The sequence below is a fragment of the Cyprinus carpio genome, chromosome A25 (genome assembly GCF_018340385.1).
Source record: "Cyprinus carpio isolate SPL01 chromosome A25, ASM1834038v1, whole genome shotgun sequence".
NCBI lineage: Eukaryota > Metazoa > Chordata > Actinopteri > Cypriniformes > Cyprinidae > Cyprinus > Cyprinus carpio.
The window spans coordinates 10,185,099-10,210,046 of NC_056596.1; the positions used below are offsets into that span (position 1 = coordinate 10,185,099).

Below are 24,948 nucleotides of genomic sequence, written 5' to 3' on the forward strand. Positions count from 1 at the left end.
AGAGCCATGTATACCAATAATATAGCTCCGGTATATTTTTAGTTATAACAGGCAGTATCACATAGGGGAGATAGCATTTGTTGAACCATAAAGCAAGCAAATTGCAATTTTATGTTTCAGTCATATATGTCAATATAAAGACCAGAATTCCATAGTGAATAATTTTATTGATTAATACCACATATAAAAAATAAATAAATAAATAAAAAACTAAAGTTAGCCCTAAAAAGAGTTAGCTCTCTTAGGCACACTTTTTCATCTGTCTTTGTGTCATAATCATGCATATACTACATTACAGAATACAGGTGCACAAATTACAAGATCACCAATATTGTGACCAAGTCACAATATCATTATTAAATGTGCTTAAATTGAATTATGAATTATCTGTGACAGTCTCAGATCATGTTGCTGAACTGATCACACTTAACTAGAGTTGCGGACTCAAAAATTGTGCGTTCTACAAGTGAACGTTGCTTGATTGTGCCATCCCAAAGAAGCACAAAGTCACTTTTACGGACTTTTAAATTAAATGTTCCTTGCTGGTGGAATGACCTGCCCAACTCAATCCGAGCAGCTGAGTCCTTAGCCATCTTCAAGAATCTGCTAAAAACACTTCTCTTCCATCTTTATTTGACCCTCTAACTTTAGCACTCACTATCCTAATTCTATTCTTAAAAAAAAAAAAAAATTCTAACTAGCTCTCTAATCTTTTTGTATTCTATCTGTTTTCTTTTCATTTATTATACAATTAACAGAAGCAAAAAAAAGACCTCTAACACTAGCTTGCTCTATTCTTTTTCTGTTCTATCTGTTTCCTTTTTATTTATTATATTATTTAAAAGCCCTTGCTACGTGTACTGCATTTAAGCTAACTGAGACTTGTTATAGCACTTGTGTATCATTGCTCTTTTGTTGTTTTTGTCCTCATTTGTAAGTCGCTTTGGATTAAAAGCATCTGCTAAATGACTAAATGTAAATGTAAAAATCTGTATAAAATGGAAACGGGCGAGGCCAGAAATGTTTAAGTGGGTGGGCCTAGTTGGTAAAGTGTGGTGCATGAAAACTGCATGTTAAATTGTCCACAGAAAATACAGCACAAAGTTTCAATACAAAATACTTCTAAAGCATTTTACATTAATGTGAATTTCAACATTTATTAATACATTAAAATTAAAAGTTGTATCTGAATTTGTACCTGAGCTAACACAAATAACAAAGAACAGTTGTATTTTCATTAATGCTAACAAAGATTAACAAATACTGTAACAAAGGTATAACTTACCTCAAAGTAAAGGAAAACCAAAAAATGGTGCTTCGCAGATGATCTCATAATCAAGTGGCTGTCAATTCATGTTCAGAGGAGAGTAAAGATTGAGGACCGTAGAAATGTGCGCAGCTGCAAATATGCAGTTTGTTATAGAGAACAGTAGCGCACAATGTTTATGTGTGTCTAACACCCAAGGACGCATCTATAAAGTGAGTCAAACACTATGCTAATGTGATGTTTTGAACACCCTTGTCTCAGAAGTTTTCAATCTATAAAATCCATGTGAGGTCTGTTCTCATTTGTGGACTTAGTTTCAATTTGGAATATCCAATATGCTTTTATAAGAATTGACAGATTGATATTTGTTTCACTGTTTTAAAATTAAACTCCAAAAACACACTCATGTTACTTTTATGTCCTTATTTCGCAAACATAAAAATCATCATTTTGACAAGCGGATGGTATGCACCAATAGGAAGAGGGAAAGTTCAGAACCTGCCTGTAATTGCCCATGAAAACTCGCATATAATATTTTTTTTATTAAATACAAATAGTTACATTGAAATAAGACGTTTATTATTATTATTATAAATAAAATACTATTAATAAAATACATCCATTATGTAAATTACTAACTACTCATTGGGTGGGCCACAGTTGAAAGTTGGTGGGTCCATGCCCAACTGCACCCACCTGTAGCTTCGCCACTGAATGGAAAAAAACAAGCAATAATCATTTAGTGAGGGTGTCGTGAACAATTGTGTCAAATGTATTTGAAACAAATAGCTCTCTGTTACAGTATGTTGAGAAACACATTTTGCAATGTGTGTGTTACAGCCCAGAATGAGCTGGCAGGAGTAGGAATATGTGATGAGCTCATCACTTTAGAGGTCATGTCACCAGATGTTTGTGACCTCACACTGATCGATCTGCCTGGCATTGCCCGAGTCCCAGTAAATGGACAACCAGAGGATATAGGAGAACAGGTGGGTGATATAATCTAATTTTGCATGCCACATTGATTACCTTTCTTATCCAGTTTTAAAACTTCATGTCTTGCCTTCATGTCTTATAGATTAAACATCTGATCATGAGATATATTGAGAACCAAGAGACTATAAACATGGTAGTGGTCCCTTGTAACACTGACATTGCAACAACAGAAGCATTAAAAATGGCACAAGAAGTAGATCCTGATGGAAAAAGAACTGTCGGTAATGAAGCAGAACATCTACAATGTCAACAAATCTTTTAGCACTTCTGTCAGCAAATGCAGATTTTACAAATAAGAAATTTTCATTCTCACAGCCATTTTGACCAAGCCAGACCTCATTGACAGGGGAACAGAAACAAAAATTCTGGACATTGTTCAGAACAAAACGATTCCTCTCCGCAAAGGTTACATCATGGTGAAGTGTAGAGGACAACAACAGATCAATGAGAAAATTTCTCTGGAGGAGGCAGCAGCAGAAGAGAGAGATTTCTTCCAAAACCACAGTTTTTTCAGGTTACAATCTGAAAAGATTTTTTAACCTTTTGCTCTCAAAAATGTGTGTATCCATGAGACTTGATTTGCCCTGTTTAGATCAGGCTGCTTTTTTTTACAATTCCAACCAGTTCTCTAGTGTGATTGTGTTTCTGGACTAAAGATACAGAGATTTCAGTATAACTCAGCTGCATCTCCCATTGGCCATTTTTTAAATACCTGCTTATCAAGCTACTGTATGCCACCTTACAAAAAAATTATTTTTCTTTTTCAACAGATGCCTCTTGAATGAGGACAAAGCGACTATTAAAAGTCTTGCTGTCAAACTGACTCAGCATCTCGTTGATCATATTAAAGTAAGTTTCTAAACATCAGGGATTCAGACTTATACTTTTTAAATTTTTCAGTTTTGAAAGCAAAATCAGTCATAAATTTCCACTGATGCATTTCCATCTTTTTAACCCTTGTGTTTGCAGTCTTGCTAGAACCCTACACCATGATAAGTTAACTAAATGTTTATATCGTTTCACACACCTCATATGCAATGTGAAAAAGACTGAAATGGCAAAAGACATCTCATTCATTTTGAGTCTAAATCACTGTTCATGTCATTTATTTATTTATTTTCCACTCATTTTTCAGAAATCCCTGCCGCAGCTCAATGAGCAGATGAAAAAGCAGTTGTGGGACCTGAGGAATAAGCTCAAAGAGTATGAGTCTGGACCACCACAAGACCCTAAGGGAGCCAAACTATTCCTCACTGAAGTAAGAATTTAATTATCTCAGTCCATAACATCTTATTGCTTCTCATAATTATTATTTTGGGTCCAACAACTGATGTGTCACTAGATATACTTCTAAATTTTGTCAGATGCCGCCACAAGGTAGTGTTATAATTTAAATTTTTAATTTACATTTTTGCCAATAATTGTGGAACAGCAATGATTAGAATAAATTATTGCGATGACGATACTGAATCCCCCAGTATCACCTAAACAAATTATTTATATTATTTACATATATTTTTAATTATATTTCTATATGATTTTATTATATAACATTATTTTTCATGTAATAAATATTATTTTTGCTCTCATAGACTATAATGAAATTCATTGACCAAATCAAGTCCATATCAGCCGGAGAGCTGATCATTGAGGAAAATTTATATGTCCAGCTTCGGTTGGAATTCAATAAATGGAATGATCATCTTTATAACACAAAGCTATCCTGTCAGTATATTTTCATATTTAAGAAAACATAATATAAGTTTAAATTCACTGTTGTGTTTATTAAAAAAAACTAAAAAAAAAAAAACTGTTTTGCTCCCGAACAAGTTAATGATTCTTCTGAAGGGGAAATACAATTTTACAAGGATTGCAGAGGGAGAGAACTGCTCGGCTTCAGCAACTACAAAATGTTTGAGGTGGTTCTGCAGAAGCATGTGGCCACACTTAAAGACCCTGCCAATAAATTACTCAATGTCATCAAAGGTACCAGCACACATCTTCATGTTTAACATCTTTCTGGTTTCCAATATAAGACCAAAATACAGGTGCATTTCAATAGATTAGAATGTCGTGGAAAAATTCATTTATTTCAGTAATTCAACTCAAATTGTGAAACTTGTGTATTAAATAAATTCAGTGCACACAGATTGAAGTAGTTTAAGTCTTCGGTTCTTTTAATAGTGATGATTTTGGCTCACATTTAACAAAAACCCACCAATTCACTATCTCAACAAATTAGAATATGGTGACATGCCAATCAGCGAATCTGCAAAAGTGTCCTGAGCCTTCAAAATGGTCTCTCAGTTGGGTTCACTAGGCTACACAATAATGGGGAAGACTGCTGATCTGACAGTTGTTCAGAAGACAATCATGACACCCTTCACAAGGAGGGTAAGCCACAAACATTCATTGCCAAAGAAGCTGGCTGTTCACAGAGTGCTGTATCCAAGCATGTTAACAGAAAGTTGAGTGGAAGGAAAAAGTGTGGAAGAAAAAGATGCACAACCAACCGAGAGAACTGCAGCTTTATGAGTATTGTCAAGCATCGATTCAAGAATTTGCATGAACTTCACAAGGAATGGACTGAGGCTGGGGTCAAGGCATCAAGAGCCACCACACACAGTGTCAAGGAATTTGCTGAACCACAGACAATGTCAGAGGTGTCTTACCTGGGCTAAGGAGAAGAAGACTGGACTGTTGCCCAGTGGTCCAAAGTCCTCTTTTCATATGAGAACAAGTTTTGTATTTCATTTGGAAACCAAGATCCTAGAGTCTGGAGGAAGGGTGGAGAAGCTCATAGCTCAAGTTGCTTGAAGTCCAGTGTTAAGTTTCCACAGTCTGTGATGATTTGGTGTGCAATGTCATCTGCTGGTGTTGGTCCTTGTGTTTTTTGAAAACCAAAGTCACTGCACCAGTTTACCAAGAAATTTTGGAGCACTTCATGCTTCCTTCTGCTGACCAGCTTTTTGAAGATGCTGATTTTCCATCAGGATTTGGCACCTGCCCACACTACCAAAAGCACCAAAAGTTGGTTAAATGACCATGGTGTTGGTGTGCTTGACTGGCCATTAAATTAGGATTTGGTGAATGCCAAAGATGATCTATGGGGTATTGTCAAGAGGAAAATGAGAAACAAGAGACCAAAAATGCATATGAGCTGAAGGCCACTGTCAAAGAAACCTGGGCTTCCATACCACCTCAGCAGTGCCACAAACTGATCACCTCCATGCCACGCGAGGCAGTAATTAAAGCAAAAGGAGCCCCTACCAAGTATTGAGTACATGTACAGTAAATGAAAATACTTTCCAGAAGGCCAACAATTCACTAAAAATATTTTTTTATTGGTCTTATTAAGTATTCTAATTTGTGGAGATAGTGAGCCAAAAACATCACAATTAAAAAAAAAGTGAAAGTGACGTGACATACAGCCAAGTATGGTGACCCATACTCAGAATTCGTGCTCTGCATTTAACCCATCCAAAGTGCACACTCACAGCAGTGAACACACACACACTGTGACACACACCCGGAGCAGTGGGCAGCCATTTATGCTGCGGCGCCCGGGGAGCAGTTGGGGTTCGGTACCTTGCCTGCCTGGCTCACAGTCGTGGTATTGCCGGCCCGAGACTCAAACCCACAACCTTAGGGTTAGGAGTCAAACTCTCTAACCACTAGGCCATGACTTCCCCCAAAAAGAACCAAAGACTTAAATAAGTTTAATGCACACAGATTGAAGTAGTTTAATACACGAGTTTAACCATTTGAGTTGAATTACTGAAATAAATTAAATTTTCCAAGACATTCTAATTTATTGAGATGCACCTGTCTTAGATCATAACTGAGTGGCACTTGGAATGTATTTGTAGTTTTAGCACATCTGGTTTGTGAGACTATTTGCCTTTTCAAAATATGTATTTTTCCTGAAGGCATCGTCATCAAGCAGTTTAATGATGTAGTCAATCAGTGTTTCCAGAACCACCCTGTTCTTCTAGATATCACTAAGGTAAATATTGCTCTGGATTAGTGGCAAACAAAACTGAATGACTGACCATTTTTAATCAAATTTCCTCTGTACTTTTTCATTTTTTTAGGGCAAAATTGACAACATTCTGTCAGTCCAGCAAGAAAAGGCGGAGAACAGGATTTCAGAGCAGTTTGAAATGGAAGACATGATCTTCACTCAAGATCCTATATATTTGAAGAGCCTGAAAGAGACTACCGAAGAGATGTTTTCAGAAGAGCAGATACCTCTCTTTGACAAAAAATGCAAGTACAGTGATATGCTGAAGGCGTATTATCAGGTATTATGAGGTTTTCTTAGTTTTCAGTAACAAATATGAAACTGAATGGACTGCAATGCTTAGCAGCTCGTTGATTTTCTTTCAGATTGTGGTGCAGCGGATGGCTGACCAGCTGCCCATGATGATCACTCTTTTCATGCTGAAGCAAACTGCTCACCTCCTGTCTATTGACATGTTGACTTTACTAGATGGGGCAAATGTGAGCAAGCTCCTGTTCGAGGACTCTGATGTTGGTAGAAAGCGCAGAGAACTACATGTTGATCTGGAGCGTATGAGAATTGGTCAAGAAAAACTTAGTAAATTCATCTGAGCAATCTACTGACTGGAGGGTAACATTCCCCAGGTGCAAAAGAAATATATTTAAATTGTGCTTTTTCAGACACACTTACTATATTTGAACAACACTATACACTAAGTGCATATTCAGTTCAGTTCTTTTATTTAACCAGGTTAAAACTCATTGAGATTAAAATCTCTTTTACAAGAGTGACCTGGCCAAGAAGGCAGCAACAAATAGTAAAAGTATACAATTATACAATATACAACAAAAACATAAAAACACACCAAAGGATAAAACATGTAATTTGTTAAAAGTAGCTTAAACTCATTTAGTGACGGTGACGTGGTAAGCTTTAGGTTATCGTGTTGGTAATTCCAAGAGGAGGCAGCATTATATGTAAAACCTTTTTTTCCCTATCTCTGTTCGAAACCTAGGAACTTTCAGATGCATCAAATAATTTGAGCGGAGGTTTTGTAGCGTCCGTTGGAATTTGAGAAGTTGAGAGACAAATAATGTGGATTAAGACTGCAAATCGACTTATAAATAAACAATACCAATTAAAACTTCTTCGGGTATGCAAGGATGGTAACTCTGCCTCTCATATAAAATGCAGTGATGCGTTTGATAGCTACACCCAGTAATAAAACGTAAAGCACTATGGAAAACTATATCAAGTTTTTTTAAGTAATGTGTTGGGGCGTTCATATATAGTATATCTCCATAATCCAACAAAGGTAGAAATGTTGCAGATGCCAGATATTTTCTAGCATTAAATGAAAATAAAGTTCTGTTTCTGTAATAAAAAAAAAACAAGTTTTAGCTTAAGTTTGGAAATTAATTTGTCAATATACACTTTGAACCTTAACTGACTATCCAATACAATGCCCAAATATTTATAACACACATAACACATTCAATTTTAGTGCCTTGCAAATGATAAAATATCAGGACATTTTTTTTGGTTCAAAATTTAGAGGTCCGGAAAACATCATTAATTAATAGTCTTATCTATATTTAAAACCAGCTTAAGTTGACGAAGGCGAGGACTGAACAGTATTAAATGCTGTCTGTAACCACTGAAGTGCATCCGAAGCTTATGACGCAAAGCAATAAATAACAGAATCATCTGCATAAAGATGATATTTAATGTTTGGGATGTTATCACAAATATTATTATTGTATAACGAAAAATAAATGGGGTCCCAAAACTGATCCCTGAGAGACTCCCTTGGAAACTGACAGGACAGATGACATACAGTCTTTCAAGACCACAAGACTGTGTGTTCTACCTGATAAATAGTCAGCAAACCAATTTATAGCAGAATCAGAAGAGACCAACAGTGGCATAGAGAGTCTTTTTATATAGATGCCATGATCAACTGTTGTCAAAAGCCTTTGATAAATCGAGGAAAAGAGCTGAACAAATCTGTTTACCAATCTAAAGCAGTAGTTATATCGCTAAGTACTTTCATTGCGGCTGTAATGGTACTATGTTGTTTTTTCTAAAACCGGACTGGAACGGGAGAGTGAAGTTTATTTAATCCAGATAAGTTTTTAATTGTTCGTTCACTAGTTTCTCTAAAAGTTTAGATAAGACACACAATTTAGATATTGGCCTATAGTTATTTAAATGCAATGGGTCACCTCCTTTAAATAGAGGAGAAATTAAGGCAAATATTAAATGTATTATTTTGAAACAATTTTAAGTATATTTAGTGTATTTCAAGATCTAAGTTCAATTTTTTTTTAAATCTATTTACAATATATTTAATATATTAATATTGTGTTAAATTGGAACCACTTTAAGTATACTTAGTGCAATTTAAGTATATTTCTTAAAATACATTTAAAATGTACTTTTAATACTTCGTGAACTACAGTTAGAGTATATTTGAAGCATCGTTTTAATGTTCTTCAAGTTCATTTCAATTGTATTTCACCTCATTAGAAATGTATTAGCATTACACTACTAGTATATTATAAAGCTGTTTTTTTTCAGTACATACACACACACATACACACTTTGATATCTAGAAAACTTTAATGCATTAAATATTGTGTACATTACAAATATTCAGAAAGTACGTTAAAAAAAGTACAGCAGCATACAGTACATGGGTGATTCTTAGATTCTAAGACTTTTATATTCTTTGGTCACATTTTAAAAATAAATATAATTTTGGAAAAATTTCTCTTTCTATGTCAAACTGACAATAAAACAACCTTAAAAACTTTTTACTACCTTTCTGTTATGATTTTTTCATACTTTTCAACCTCCTTATAGGTGTCAAAATCACTGTTTTCTCCTTGTCGCACACCCAAACTTTTCAACTTTAACAATGAAAATACAGTTTAAAAATATGACTTTTCTGGTAACTATTAATGTACCTGAATTAAGCACTAGTAAAATAATTAAAATACATAGTAGTTAACGTGAGACCACTATCAATATTACATTTTATACAAAATATAGCTGTCCAGCTTCTCTCTCAGTCTCAGTATTGGTGTCATTTCTGAGAAACACTGAGGTTTGTGTGAAAAGATTGTTTAGGTGGTTTCTATTGAAATGTTCAGTGACATCAGAGCACATGTTGGACATGGGGGAATTTAAATATTCATCAACAACAAATGAAGAAAATTCACGGTAAATATTGCTTGATCAGTTAATATATTTATTCTACATCATTTCCAAACACGCTGTACCTTCAAGGGTGTTTTTAAAAAGCTAAAAATTTTAAGTTAAATGAGTATTTTGCATAGCTACATGAAATGTTAAGTATGAATTCAAAGCTAATCAGTGAAGCTATCTTCCATTTTTTCACAAAACAAATACAGAAATTTCATTTCCACCATTACTTTTATATGAATTTCATTTTTGTTCACCCTATAAAATATAAAGAGAGACTTAAAAGAGAGAGGGAGAGATACCTGTGGAAAAAAGAAAAAGGAGTAGTAAAAGCAATTGCAGATCTGTCAAAGCCGGAGTAACGTAAACAAAGGAGACAATGGAGAATCAATCAAAGAAATAAACCAGAGGAGATTAAAGGGGTCATATGACAAGATTTCAATTTTTACTTTAACTTTGGAGTGATACAAGCTCTTGGTGCATAAAGAAGATTTGTAAAGTTGAAAAGACTAAAGTCTCAAAACCAAAGAGATATTCTTTCTAAAAGTTAAGAGTCAACCACTCCTACCTAAAATAGCTCGTTCTAACATGCCCCCACATGTCTATGCCACGATGTGGGAAGATGTGTATTTGTAAGGCTGCGGTCTATTTCTGCTGCACTAGCAATAAACACGTTGAATAGAATGCACCATAAACATGTTTGCCAACAGAATCACAAAGTAGATTTTAAGCAAATCAAAAGTGAATTACCCACTGCTTTAAAAAAAGATATCTTTTGGACATTATTCAAGTTAAACGCACAGGCATACAAACATATTTAGTGACGTTAAATCTTACTGAAAATGGCCGATTAAGCATATTCTGAAATATATTTCTAGGTTGTGTTCTGTGTGCATTAAATTACATTTGGATGTAAATGTTCCTTTTCCTAACATAAATGTAAAACACCAAGCTGCTAACGGAGCGTCTAATGGATCACCTTTATGAAGCTGTCGGGTCTGTAGTCAGGCATCTAGCTTCTTCTGTCTTTATTTTGGATAGGTACAGATTCCGCTGCAGTTGTTGTCTCCAGTATTACTGCCCCCTAGGGGACGATACTGCAGTTATTTTGACTTAGGATAATATACGGCCTCTTTTAAGAGTGCAAGACTACTTTTTAGGTGTTGGTGGTGGTGCATGGGTATAAATTTTATGCTGATTTATATGTGTGTGTATGTATGTGTATTTATAGATCTATAGCTACATTGTAATTTGTGGTGTTCCATACTTATATGCTTCAAAAAACTAATGTACTAAATGTCAATAAACTAATATACCATATATACGGGCTGTTTTTTCTCTTTTGGATTAGCATTTCATATACAGTATGCAGTGGTAGCCAAAATTATTTGAACACTAGTGTTTTCACCAGCTAAAAATGGTTTTAAGTCAGTTATTTCTATCTTTTGCTTCAGTAGGAAATAGCCATTTACATTTCCAAAAATTCATTTTGCCATTAATTGTAATAATCCTGTGAGATTTTCGTCAGTGCTCCACACAGAGATCTAATCTGATCATCACCCAGTCTGTCTGGAATGACATACAAACTGAGAGAGAATAAATCCAGAAGAACTGTGACAACGAGATGCTTCAAGAAACCTACTGTTTAATTCAATAGCATGTGTCCTAAATTACATGTACAGTCGTGGCCAAAAATATCAGCCCCCTTGGTAATTATGTTAATAAGAAGGCTGTGAAAATTCATCTGCATTGTTAATCCTTTTGATCTTTTATTAAAAAAATTCACAAAAATGTATCCTTTCATTGGATAATAAGAATTTAAAATGGGAGGAAATGTCTGTGAGAAATAAATGTTTTTCTCTAATACACAATGGCCACAATTAATGGCCCCATTTTATTCAGTTATTTTTGAAACCTCCATTTGCCAGTTTAACCGCTCTAAATTTTCTCCTATAATGCCTGATGAGGTTAGAGAAAACCTCACAAGAGATCAGAGACCATTCCTTTATACAGAATCACTCCAGACCCTTTATACTTTCAGATATATTATGGTTCTTTTCATATTAATTTAAGTAAAATATTTTTTTATTTGGTTCTGTTCAGAGTATTTGGATGGCCATTGGTTGAAGCTTGGTTTTGAGCTCAGTGACCCATTTCTGTGTTGTTTTTGAGGTTTTAACCCTACGGTCTAAAGTCTCGAGCATTTCAATCAATTAGATCAGCATGGACAACACTGAACAGTTTTATAAAGACAGAAATTGATCCAATGATAGATTACTAATGTGATGTGTTGAATAACCTGTATTTCTTCACCTTCACTTAAAGTGGATGTACAGCTGCCTTGAGTAGAGCGGAGCATAACAATTCAGTCATGATATACATGCGAAGAGGTTTGTTTTCTTTCACTTCGTTATCTATTTCGTCTCTTTTTTTCCTCTCTTTTTTATGTCTATGTTGACATTTTTATTTCTAGTTGTTCCCCTTGTGCTACACAACAGACAGAGAGGCAAGAATAAGTTATGTTTTTGAAGACATGCTAAATGTCTCGTTTAGAAGCACAGAGCAGTGTTTTCTTTCTTGGTTACATTCAAGTTCCATTCAAACTGGAAAGTGACTCCGAATGCAAATGTCTTCTTTGCATAGTTGACAGAAAAATAATGTATTCTCAGCTTTCAAAGTTGTTTGTGATGCCACAGCCCTCCTAAATAGACTTTATATAATTTTCTTCTATGACTACTAATATCATTGAATTTTTGTTGTATTAGGTATGTTCCTGTCTGCTTAAAGGGATAGTTCACCCAAAAATGAAAATTAGATTTTTATCTGCTTACCCCCAGGGCATCCAAGATGTAGGTGACTTTGTTCATTCAGTAGAACACAAATTTTGAGTTGCAGTCTCTCAGCTGTACAATGCATGTTAAATGATAAGAGAATCTGTGCGAGTAAAAAAAACATGCACAGACAAATCCAAATTAAACCCTGCGGCTCGCAACAATACACTGATGTGTAAAGACACAAAACGATCGGTCTGTGCAAGAAACTGAACAGTATTTATATAGTTTTTTTCCCTCTGATTCACGCAATGTCCGAACTGTTAGAACTGTTGTGAATGTGCTTCATAGCAACAAGCATGTGAGGCATTCTTCTTCTTCTTGCATTTTTTGCCATGGATTGTACTACTGAGAGACTGCAACGACTGGAGCTAAAAAAAATCATAATTTGGGTTCTACTGAAGAAACAAAGTCACATACATCTTAGATGCCCTGGGGGTAAGCAGATAAACATAAAATTTTCATTTTTAGGTGAACTATCCCTTTAAACTGGTTAAACTGGTTTTGTTACATGATAGCTTCTGTTTTATTACTGCTCCAAGGTGATTTAAAAGATCTAACCAGCTTAATCAACCAGGTCCACCAGGTTGATCTCAGGTCTGTCTATAAATGACCAACATGGTCCGAAACCAAGAAAAATTGTAATATGTCTTTAAATTGTCTTTACTGAACTCATCATATTAGGAGCAAGATAAAATGTGAACATTAAATCTACAACCAAAGATGAATATTACTGTATAATGTCAATTATATATAATCATACTTTCACAGAAAAGTTGAGATTCGTTTTCATGGTGGCTGCCCTCATAATATCGGTATGCCTTGTGTTCAAACTTCTGCAGATGGATCCTGAACTAACATTATCAGATTTAGTAGGTGAGTTACTAATATAAGGAGTATTTTATGTATATAAGTATGTGTTTTTGTATGTATATTAGTTCTTTATAGTTTCTACTGATTTACTATATATGTTTGTAAAACCCAGAAAGGTCAGTGGGGGGAGCAGCTTCTTACCAGTTGAAACCTGATACTTCAGACTGTCTTAAATACAGAGTAATTCAATTTTGAAATTATTAATAACAACACTTCTGATTTAATATAACTTTAAGGTCATGTGTGAGGTACCCTTGTCTGAGACTCAATACTGGTGGGCTAATATATAAACATTTGTTGATCATGTTAGATCATCTTAATAGATAGTAAAAACAGAATTTTTCTGTATAACATTTCTCGTGTATATATTTACTTACACAGATTTTTTTTCATGATGTTGCTGGACAAGCCTGCAGTTTTTGTGTGTGATTTCAGTTATTGAGATCTTCTATATGATTTGAAATGTTACTGAATCGCAATCTTGACAAAATGTGTTTGAGATTTCAGTCTTTCACCATTCAAGTAGATAACATCTGTGTATGACTGAGAGTGTTTGTCCGGGGGGCAGTAACAATAGTTAGTTCAGTCTGTTAGTGTTCAGTCTGTGACTTGCATTTGCATTGTGTGATGCACTATAACCAAGACTGACACACAGATTTAAAGTCACAGATTTCTCTTCAGCATCACCGCAAACACTGTATTTGGGTGAAACCTAAATTATATAATTTAAAGAAGCATCCAAAAAATATATTATTTATTATTGGAACTAACTTCTGTTGTAGATCATTAAACCGTTACGCTGCTTCAGAAGTCTGTCTGAAATCAGTTTCTTGAGGTGCCTTCATGCAAAAAGGCTACCTGCAAAGTCATTGCCTCATATGGTAGCGAGGCAGCAAGTCAGGTTCTGTTCCTAAGTTTTCAGATGCAGCCTTTATTCAAAAGGAAGAGCCACTCGTTCCGTGCGTCATATGTCATTACGTTATTTCTGCGTCATTGCACATGCACAGTTTCAATCCCATCGAGTGTTTACGTGTACTCTCAGTCGAATTAGAAGAGGAATAAACCACCTCCTTCAATCCAAATGAAATTTCATTAGTAGATGTTGCGTGCTGCTTATATTTTTCACACTGTAAGATATGGCTCCTGCCGATTAAGCCGTCAATCCGATTACAAATGGATTATTTGGTTGCATGTATACGTAGCCACTGTCTTAAAGGATGCATACCACTCTGTCCCCCAAGCAGCGCTGGAACTCTCTGATCACTGTTTAGTTCATCTTCTGCCAGCCTACAAGCAGAAACTCAAATCTGCTAAGTCTGTAGTAAAAACTGTAAAGAGATGGACTGCTGAAGCAGAGCAAAATTTACAGGCCTGCTTTGAACTTACTGACTGCATTTTTTTTGGTGATTCAGGAAATGTTTTGCAGTGTTTTTTCACTGGGTGCGTGAAATGTTAAGTATGTTTTTGTTGGGACATTTGTGTTTTAAATAGGTTTTATTTAACTTTTAACAACGACAAACCTTGGTTCAATGCCAAACTTAAACAGCTTCGCCAGGCCAAAGAGGACACCTACAGGAGTGGGGTCAAAGACATGTACAGACAGGCCAAATGTACACTGAATAGGGATATAAGAGTGGCAAAGTTAAACTGCTCTGAAGAGCTAAAAAAAAAAAACGCTTTCAAGTAATGATTCTATATTAGTGTGGAAAGGCCTGAAAGCCATCACCAGCTACAAGACCCCATCCCCCAGCACTGAGGCCAATCAACAACTTGCTGAAGACCTGAACAAATTTTACTGCAGGTTTGAAAAGCAAAAGCTTGGTCTGACACCCCACACCCACTCTGACAGTCTCACAGCACAGCCATCAACAACCTCCCCCTCCCTCCCCCCTATTGTTTCTCAGCCTGGACTCAAGATCTGTGAAGAGGATGTGTGCAAAGTCTTCAGGAAGCAGAAGATAAGGAAAGCCAAATGCCCAGATGGTGTCTCTCCAGCCTGCCTCAAAGTCTGTGCTGTCCAGCTATCATCCATCTTCACATTGATCTTCAACAGATCCCTCCTGCTTCAAACACTCCACCATCATCCCTTTACCCAAGAAACCAAAAATCACAGGACTTAATGACTACAGACCTGTTGCTTTAACATCTGTGGTCATGAAGTTGACCTACTTGAAGGACATTACTGGATCCTTGCTGGACTCCCTGCAGTTTGCTTACCAAGTAAACAGGTCTGTGGATGATGCAGTCAATATGGGCTTGCACTATATCCTCCAACATCTGGACAAACCAGGGACTTATACAAGGATCTTGTTTGTGGACTTCAGCTCCACTTTCAACACCATCATCCCGGACTCCCTTCAGAATAAACTCACACAGCTCTCTGTACCCACCTCCATCTGTCAGTGGATCACCAGCTTCCTTACAGACAGGCAGCAGCTAATGAGGCTGGGAAAACTCACATCCAACATCCGCATCACTCATACACACCTAATGATAATGTAACCTGAAACTCATGTAACAAATATTAATTTTTTCTCACAGATCTTAAAAAATTTCAATGATAACATCAACTCCTTATCATCAGGAGAGCTGATCATTAAGGATAGTTTGTTTAAACAGCTTCGGGAGAAATTCGAGAAGTGGAACCATCATCTTATTGAAAAAAAGCCATCCTGTCAGTACATATTCAACTATTTTCAAGTTTGAATTCATTGTTTTAGTACTTCAATTTTCAATTAATTTTATATGAAATCTTGTTTCCAAACCAGTTAAAAATACAAGTTTATTCAGAATTACAGAGGAAGGGAACTGCTCGGCTTCAGCAACTACAGAGTTTTTGAAATTGTTCTACATTCCCTTACGAAAAAGAAGTTTATACAAGTGTGCTATTAGTATACTTCTTTTTAAACTAAAAATAGGAAAGTATGCTTTTAGTTTACTTTTTATGTACTTCTCACAAATGGGCTTTATGTACTTCTCAGAAATATACTTAAAATGACATTTAAGTATACTTGACGTATGCTTACAAAAAGTCTAAATATACTTGAACTTTACTTAAGTATACTTAATAAAATAAACTTGAAGTATACTACTTTTTGGTAAGGGTTGCCATGTGGCCACACTTAAGAAGCCAGCCATAAACTTACTCCGTAACATAAAATGTAACATCACACATGATTAAGGGATTTCTGGTCATTTATCATGACCTCTGTTATAAAACCAAAAGATTAGATTATCGCCCAATGGAAGTTTAAAAGTTTTATCTGAATTGTCAAGCCTGAGACAGTCTTCTTGATTTATATATTTCTCTTAAAGAAAGAATCCTCATACAATTCAATGACGTTTCGAAGCAGTGTTTCCAGAACTACCCTGCTCTTCTAGATATCACTATGGTAAATATTGCAACTAATTAGTTCAAAGATTGTTAGTTTTAATTGAGTTTAAGTTCTCTTTCTTCTGTAATTCTTAACTTGATTCCATAGAATAAAATCAACAACATTCAGGCAAGTCAGCAGGCCAAGGCAGAGCAGAGGATCTCAGAGCAGTTTGAAATGGAAGACATGATCTATACTCAAGATCCCATCTTCTTGAAATTCTTGAATGAGATCAGCGATGAGAAATTTTCAGAAGATCAGTTACCTGTCTTTGACATAAAAAGCAAGTACAGTGACATGCTGGAGGCGTATTATGAGGTAGATTTTAATTTTCAGTAACAAATATGAATGTTTCTTCAGACTATATGGACTGCAGTACTTGCACCTGGGGACATAACTTCCTTTTTTTCAAAAAAAAAATTTTCTCAGATTGTGGTGCAGCGGATGGCTGACCAACTTCCCATGATGATCACTCTTTTCATGTTGAAGGAATTTGCTCAGCTCCTGTCTACTGACATGTTGAGTTTACTCAATGGAGCAAATGTGAGCGAGCTCCTGTTTGAGAACTCTGATGTTGGTAGAAAGCGCAGAGACCTACAGGCGCGCCTGAAACATTTGACTGCTGCTCAGGAAGCACTTAGTGATTTTATTTGAGGGATCTATTGACCAGAGGATATTTATCTGAAAATATATTTAATGCGCCTAATAATGATAATTCTATAATGATTGAATAAAACTTAAAACTTCCTTCAGCTCAGCTTCTATTAATACATTTTGATTTAAAAATAATTAAGAACTATTAGCCTTAAAAGTAAATTAACCTGCATAACAAGTGTTAAGAAAAGTACATTAAGAAATAAATTGTGATTTTCTCTTCTGGTGAACATGAAATGAACACTGTGTTCCTTTTTATACTTGTGTGCTAGGTGCTGTGCAGGTAAACCTCACTCCCCTGATCTCAAGAGACGCACTAGCGACTGATGCTAGTGGCTGCAGTCATTTAGCCTCCTTGTTAGTGAGTCCGCCTCCCATGCCAGAGACCCGGTTCGAGGCCCACTCGGAGCGAGTGCGAGGTGTGGCTGTGAGGACCCGGGAGAGAGGGGTTACATATTCATAAGTGTTTACCCCACCATTGGGGTCAAAATTACAATTTATGGTGGGGGGCTTCTTCCCCCATCTTCCTCTATGTTGATGGACAGACGTATGACACTTATAAAGACAGTTTTTGAATAAATCAGTGTAATCAGTTGGTGACGAATCGGTTAAGTAAATGACTCATCCTCGTCTGGAGCTTATGAGAATTGATCAGGAAACAATTTCATCTGAGCAATCTACTGGAGGATAACATTTATATTAATACATTGTACTTTTTTTCTTTCTTTTTCTTTTTTTTACAATTTTTAAATACTTTTAGATAGGTTTGACTGTTGTTGTAAAATAATATCTAAACTTTGGTGTAACAATTTTTAAAAATTATACCTAGAACAGTCATATGTTTGCTTGTTTCCACATTGCAGGATGCCTTGGATAAAAACATAATATCTTTTTCTGCCTCAAATAAAATGTTTAATCATTTGTTTAATATTTATGTGATGTGCTGAATGAGGCCCCTTATGTCAGGGCAAGTATAAGATTGTGAACACTGATGTAATGATAATGAATGCTATTAAATCAGGAGGATGGCTTTCTGTCTGTCTGTTTGGCATTCTTGGGAACCCTATAAACTTAGATCAGAGTTAGAAAAAGGGAATGACATGAATAGATTGCAAGGGTACAAATGAAATCCAGCTATAATCCACCAGTAGTAGCCTGAGTGTAATGAAAACACTTGAAGTGTTTAGAAATTACTTTTTTCCCCTTCTTGGTATGATTCAACACAACATACATACAATACACTATATAACTCTGTCATTATTGCTTACCTTTGTGTTCAAACCTGTTTAATTAAGTGTGAACAACAGTGCTGTTATTACATTATTAGCCAATATAGGTAAATAGCTAGAACAATAACAAAGTACAATAAACAGTAAAGCTATTTGTGCTACAAACCAGTGTGATTGAAAAATGAAAAATATAGCTGCAAGCAGCAGTTAAGGGGCCAAGCACAACAGAGGCAGAGTACGGAGCAAGCATGGCAGGGAGAATCAGACCAAATGCAACAACGAGAAATTAAAGACATTTTAAGGTGATTTTACTCAAACTGGCTGAAAAATCATAAATTGAGTCACAAGTAATATGATTTAATGGTTTATCAATTTTGACCAGAAGGTGGCACTGTTATCAAATTGATGTGGTATGCTCAGTGTGATGCTATGCTCCTGTAGTCGAGACCGCCATCTAGCGGTTTGGCTGCTGAACGACAGACACACCAACGCAGAACTACAAACTTCTTTATCTTAGTAATTCCTTGTAAACACTACATGGACAAACGAAGGGAATCGTTCTTCTAAATGAGTAGGATATACTGCTTTATACTACTTTTTGTATAATTTCTACTCTACGTGTGTTTCTTTTTCTCAATTTTGTATTAAAAAAGTAACGTGACTCAGGAACGATATTTTACTCAATACATACTTACTCGCATGCAAGCTGACAAACTAGAAAAACGAGTTAACCAAGTTGGACAGAATTTGGTGTAAATACAATGCACTGCCTTTGCACTGTCATTAGTCAGCCTAAAGTCAAGAGCAATTTCAATCAATTAGATCAGCAAGGACAACGCTGAACAGTTTTTTAAAGACAGAAGTTGCTCCAATTATAGATTATTAATGTGATGTGTTGAATAACCTGTATTTCTTCACCTTCACTTAAAGTGGATGTACAGCTGCCTTGAGTAGAGCGGAGCATAACAATTCAGTCATGATATACATGCGAAGAGGTTTGTTTTCTTTCGCTTCGTTATCTTTTTCGGTCTCTTTTTTCCGCTCTTTTTATGTTTATGTTGACATTTTTATTTCTAGTTGGTCCCCTTGTGCTACACAAGAGACAGAGAGGCAAAAGTAAGTTATGTTTTTGAAGACATGCTAGATGTCGTTCAGAAGCACAGTGCAGTGTTTTCTTTCCTGGTTACATTGTCTTGTATCACAATGCAGTTCAATGCATGTCTACTTTGCATAGCTGACAAAAAAATAATGTATTCTCAGCTTTCAAAGTTGTTTGTGATGCCCCAGCCCTCCTTTAATAGACTTTATATCATTTCATTCTTGTTTTATTAGGTTCCTGTTCCTGTTTGCTTAAACTGGTTAAACTGGTTTTGTCACATGGTAGTTTCTGTTTTGTTACTGCTCCAACGTGATCTAAAAGATCTAACCAGCTTAATCAACCAGGTCCACCAGGTTGATCTCTGGGCTGTCTATAAATGACCAACATGGTCCAAAACCAAGAAAAACTGTAATATGTCTTTAAATGCAATTGTCTTATATTTACTGAACTCACCCTATTAGGAGCAAGATAAAACGTGGACGTAAAATCTACAATCAAAGATAAATATTACTGTATAATGAGAATTATATATAATCACAATTAAATTGCTTTCACAGAAAAATTGAGATTCGTTTTCATGGTGGCTGCCCTCATAATATCAGCATGCCTTGTCTTCAAACTCCTGCAGATGGATCCTGAACTAACATTATCAGATTTAGTAGGTGAGTTACTAATATAAGGAGTATTTAGTATATACTTATGTGTGTATTTATGTATATTCTTTATAGTTTCTACTAATTTACTATATATGTTTGTAAAACCCAGAAAGGTCAGTGGGGGGAGCAGCTTCTTACCAGTTGAAACCTGATAATCATAAAGATGATGGTAAGCATTTATTGAACAATCTGGTCTGGTACAGTGTAAAAAAAAAAAATTAGGGTACACATTTAAATATCTGTTTCTGTATGTTTATCAGGTTCTAAAGGCAAATGTGGCCTCCCAAAACCATGTCCTGAAAATAATTATACCTTTAAGATTTACAGCGGCGCAACAAACATCATTGGACCACGAATATGCTTTGAGGGGAAAATGTACAGGCTTTAAGTTGTCAAATTTACAATCTGTGCTTTTAATGAATAATTAAATGAATGCCATAAGTACTGTTTAACAGAATTTAAACTAGCCATTTTGTTTTAGGATAATAGAGAAAGACACACGTGGAAACCGACAAGGAATTAATATTGCTGTTATCAATGGTAAGTATGTTAAGATTGGTAATTTTGCTGTAAAAAAAATAGCCAAATAAAAAAGGTACCATGTTTTGCTTTTAGCTTCATAATTATTATTATTATTATTATTATTATTGTTTTGTTTGTTTGCAAACTTTTTTTTTTATAATATATTAATATGTATAACATAATATTTTTAGAATATTTTGTAGAAATATTGAAAGTTATTGTTTAGTGTTCTCATAGATATAAATGCTCATTTTTAACATTTCTTGTTTACTTATTCATACAAAATTCAGAAATAACAGGTGAACACGTCAACACTGGCAGCTTCAATATGTGGAATGGAAGTATGTTGTATCTTTCCTTTGCTACACCATGTTGTTAGTTAATAATCTTGCATTATAAATACTGATTTGCATTCTCAGTTCACATGTATGTAATCTTTTGTTGTTGACAGAGGTTGAGGAGCTGATAGAGTTTCTGAAGTCAATCGAGGATGGTTCTCTTGTGTTGATTGCCTCTTTTGATGATCCAGCCACAAAGTAGAGTAGAATTTCTGTCCCTAGTTTCATCATGTATGTATCATGGTGTTTTCTCATCATGTCATAATTTATATGATTGCTTTATTATAGACTTAATGATGAAGCAAGGACACTCATTGCAGAGCTTGGCAGTTCATATATTTCCCAGCTGAAATTCAGAGATAACTGGGTCTTTGTGGGAGGGAAGAAAACCATAACCAATATCTCTTTTGAGCAGGTAATGTCATTTCCAAATCAAATCAAGTCAAGTCAAGTAAAGTCTGCTTTATTGTCAATTCTTCCACGTGTACAGTACATACATACAGAGAATTGAAATTGCGTTACTCTCAGACCCTTGGTGCATACAGATAACACTAGCAGTAGAACATTAAATACAGATAATAAAATATAAAGTACAAATAGGTCATGTAAAAAAGAAAGATGAGTAAAGCGGCACATGGTAGATAGAATGCAAACCAGTAAAGTAAACAGTGCAGATATAATGATTGTAGTGCATAAGAGCTTATTCAGTCTGATTAAAGTGTCAGAAATCTCAGAGAGCAGTTCTTTATTTAAACTGATGGAGTTCAGCTTCCTGACAGCCTGATGGATGAAGCTGTCCTTCAGTCTGCTGGTCCTGGCCTGGAGACTCCGCAGTCTCCTTCCTGATGGCAGCAGACTGAAGAAGCTGTGTGTCGGGTGTGTGGGATCACCTGCGATGCAGAGGGCTTTACGGGTGAGACTGGTTCCATAAATGTCCTGGAGGAAGGGGAGGGAGTCATGGATGATGTTGTGGGCTGCTCTCACTATGCATTGAAGGGTCTTCCGGCAGGATGCGTTGCGGGCGCCATACCACACAATGATGCAGCTCGTCAGAATGCTCTCGATGGTGCCTCTGTAGAAGGTGCACATGATGGGGGCCGGGGCTCTGGCTCTTCTCAGTTTGTGGAGGAAGTAAAGACGCTGCTGTGCTTTCTTGGCCAGTGCTGCAGTGTTTTTCAGTCCAGGAGAGGTACTCTGTGGTGCTGCTCACTCTCTCTACAGACGCACCGTTGATGGTCAGAGGAGCTTGTTGAGTGTGCACTCTTCTGAAGTCAACTACAATCTCCTTCATCTTCTCCACGTTCAGAGAGAGATTGTTGTCACTGCACCACCCGGCCAGGCGGCTCACCTCGCTCCTGTAGTTTGTCTCATCTCTGTTGCTAATTGAGACCCACCACAGTCGTGTCATCCGCAAACTTAATGAAGAGGTTGGAGTTGTGTGACGGTGTGCAGTCGTGGGTCAGCAGAGTGAAGAGGAGGGGGCTCAGCACACATCCTTGGGGGGCCCCAGTGTTCAGTGTGATGGTGCTGGATGTGTTGCTGCCGACCCGTACTGCCTGAGGTCTTCCAGTCAGAAAGTCTAACAGCTAGTTGCACAGCGAAGTGTTGAGCCCCAGTTAGACCAGTTTGTGAATGAGTTGTTGAGGGATGATTGTGTTGAATGCTGAACTGAAGTCTATGAACAGCATTCTGATGTATGAGTCTTTTTTTCTCTAGATGTGTGAGTGCTGAGTGGAGGGTAGTTGAGATGGCATCATCGGTTGAGCGGTTGGACCGATATGCAAACTGGAAGGGGGCTGGGGGGGGCAGACTTGATGTGTTGCATGACTAGCCATTCAAAGCACTTCATGAGAATAGGTTGAAGTGCAACTGGATGGTAGTCATTGAATCAGGATGGAGACGGCTTCTTCGGGACTGGACTGATGGTGGTAGCTTTGAAGCATGTGGGGACAACAGCCAGTCTAAGCGAGATGTTAAAAATGTCTGTGAAGACATCAGTGAGTTCCGCTGCACAGTCTCTCAGTACACGCCCAGGAATGTTGTCAGGACCCGGAGCTTTGTGTGCGTTGATCCTGCTGAGGGATCTCCTCATGCTGTCTGGGGACAGCGTCATCACCTGGTCACGGGGAGGAGGTGGAGTCTTCTGTGCAATGGAGCTGTTTTGTGCCTCAAAGCGAGCGAAGAAGGCGTTCAGCTTGTTCAGCAGGGAGATGGTGCTGTCACAGGTCCGGGGGGGGCTTGTAGTCCGTAATGGTCTGTATCCCCTGCCGTAGGCTCCAACAGTCTCTGCTGTCACTGAATCGATGGGCTATCCTCCTGGAGTACTGTCTCTTAGCCTCTCTGATGCCGCAGGATAGGTTGGCAACGGCTGTCCTCAGGGCCACCTCATCTCCAGCTCTGAAGGCAGCGTTCTGCGTCTTCAGGAGTCTGTAGACCTCCCCTGTCATTCACGGCTGCTGGTTGGCCCGGACAGTGATGGTCTTAGTGATGGTCTTTGTGACTGTTACATCATCATGATGTAGGCAGTGACAGTCTCTGAGTACTCTTGGAGGTCTGTGGTGTTATTGTATGTATGTTATTGTATTGCTTTGTAAGCTCCTCTCTGTGTGGTATAAACAAGGTCTAAAATGTTTTTACCTCTTGTTGGTAAAATTAATGTGTTGGTGTATTTTTGGGAACACACTCTTTAAGTTTGCGTGGTTGAAATCCCCAGCCAAGATAGAAAAAGCATCAGGGGTGGCTGTCTGCTGCTCACTGATGTGCTGGTACAGTTCATTTAGTGCCTCACCCCTGTTGTTGCGAACACAAAAACACAACAGTCTCTTACAGTCCTCTGAGTTGAGCGTAGTAATTGGATGAGGTCCAGTTTATTGTCCAAAGAGCGTACGTTAGCCAGTACGATGGTGGGGATAGCTGGCTTGTGAGGGTTAGCCGTTAGCCTAGCCCGGATACCTCCGCGCTTACCCCTCTTCTGTTCCTCTCACGCCGCTTGTGGCGCCTCTGCTGTGGGCGAGATGCAGCAGTGGGGGTCGGTGATGGTGAAGGCCTCTGGAGCAGACCAGGATCCCGCAGCTCTTCGGTGTGCACGGAGTTTAACTCTAAAAAAAAGTGGTTCTGCCAATATTGAGCAGAAACTCACGACTGTATGCGCGCTTAAATACGGGTAGACGTGATGAAGATGGACAAAAACACTGCGACTCACAAGAACACGAAACACGAAAACACCATTCTGGTGGGAGAGAGAGAAGCCGCTGTGTGTGGACACGCCGCCATTACTCTGAAAGAACAAAATCCACCCATTTATGTGCTTAAGTTCATACAATGAAAATACTTAGGCCCATAAATCTATCTCCCTTTTCTGTCTTTTTCAGCACATAAAGAATGACAGGGAAACCAATAAGTACGAAGGCTGGCCAGAAATTATCGAGATGGAAGGTTGCATACCTCGAACAGACTGAACTTTCCTACAGCACAATTTGTTCTTCTAAATAATGCCTTTTAAATTAGGCACCAAGCTGAGCCACAATGCATTTCTGATGTGTTACATGATACTTCAGGCCGTCCTAAATACAGAGTAATTCATTTTTGGCCACAGGTTATACTGGGCTTTTATAATGTAATGTAATATAATATAATATAATATAATATAATATAATATAATTAATATAGTAATATAATATAATATAATATAATATAATATAAAATATAATATAATATATATACATTTTAATAAATAATAAATCTTGATATAGTACATTTTTTTTTGTCTGGGTATTTTTTAAAATGTCATTGTAAGCTGAAAATTTATAATTAATGTGATATCTGTATGTTCTATTTATGATATTAAATATATGTTGGTGGTTTGGATTGTCTGTGTCCTCTATAAATCGTTGTTAAAT

General features: G+C 36.8%; 2 protein-coding genes across 5 annotated transcripts in view; both read left to right on the plus strand.

Annotated features, from left to right (window-relative positions):
• The window catches only part of LOC109089818 (interferon-induced GTP-binding protein Mx3-like), a 32,389-nt gene extending 25,218 nt beyond the window's left edge, over positions 1 to 7,171 (plus strand). The window contains exons 4-13 of the mRNA XM_042715408.1: positions 2,108 to 2,256; positions 2,346 to 2,484; positions 2,579 to 2,777; positions 3,034 to 3,112; positions 3,399 to 3,521; positions 3,856 to 3,988; positions 4,094 to 4,249; positions 6,193 to 6,269; positions 6,358 to 6,567; positions 6,653 to 7,171. Coding sequence (XP_042571342.1) covers positions 2,108 to 2,256; positions 2,346 to 2,484; positions 2,579 to 2,777; positions 3,034 to 3,112; positions 3,399 to 3,521; positions 3,856 to 3,988; positions 4,094 to 4,249; positions 6,193 to 6,269; positions 6,358 to 6,567; positions 6,653 to 6,877 — 1,490 coding nt within the window. The 3' untranslated portion in view covers positions 6,878 to 7,171. The remainder of the gene's footprint in view (positions 1 to 2,107; positions 2,257 to 2,345; positions 2,485 to 2,578; positions 2,778 to 3,033; positions 3,113 to 3,398; positions 3,522 to 3,855; positions 3,989 to 4,093; positions 4,250 to 6,192; positions 6,270 to 6,357; positions 6,568 to 6,652) is intronic.
• An 11,692-nt stretch (positions 7,172 to 18,863) lies between these two features.
• On the plus strand, positions 18,864 to 24,680 carry zgc:101783 (Protein FAM3C-like). 4 transcript variants are annotated; one of them, XM_019080232.2, is made up of 11 exons: positions 18,869 to 19,005; positions 19,365 to 19,429; positions 19,512 to 19,550; positions 20,091 to 20,195; positions 20,299 to 20,358; positions 20,450 to 20,564; positions 20,671 to 20,729; positions 21,002 to 21,052; positions 21,163 to 21,247; positions 21,338 to 21,464; positions 24,421 to 24,680. In XM_019080232.2, the coding sequence occupies exons 2-11, from the start codon at positions 19,411 to 19,413 to the stop codon at positions 24,505 to 24,507; spliced, it is 747 nt and encodes a 248-aa protein (XP_018935777.1). In that variant the 5' UTR covers positions 18,869 to 19,005; positions 19,365 to 19,410; the 3' UTR covers positions 24,508 to 24,680. The 4 variants fall into 4 exon arrangements, with proteins under 4 accessions (XP_018935798.1, XP_018935777.1, XP_018935790.1 ...); XM_019080245.2 differs by lacking the exon at positions 19,512 to 19,550 and having other exon boundaries at positions 18,870 to 19,005; positions 24,421 to 24,678; XM_019080253.2 differs by lacking the exons at positions 19,365 to 19,429; positions 19,512 to 19,550 and having other exon boundaries at positions 18,864 to 19,005; positions 24,421 to 24,677.
• Positions 24,681 to 24,948: the final 268 nt, after the last annotated feature.

Bases quoted from the DNA above. Each gene is read 5' to 3' on its own strand.
- zgc:101783 (XM_019080232.2), top strand. The intron at 20,196-20,298 runs GTGAGTTACTAA...TGTAAAACCCAG, and splicing joins AACATTATCAGATTTAGTAG to AAAGGTCAGTGGGGGGAGCA. The intron at 21,053-21,162 runs GTATGTTGTATC...TGTTGTTGACAG, and splicing joins CTTCAATATGTGGAATGGAA to AGGTTGAGGAGCTGATAGAG.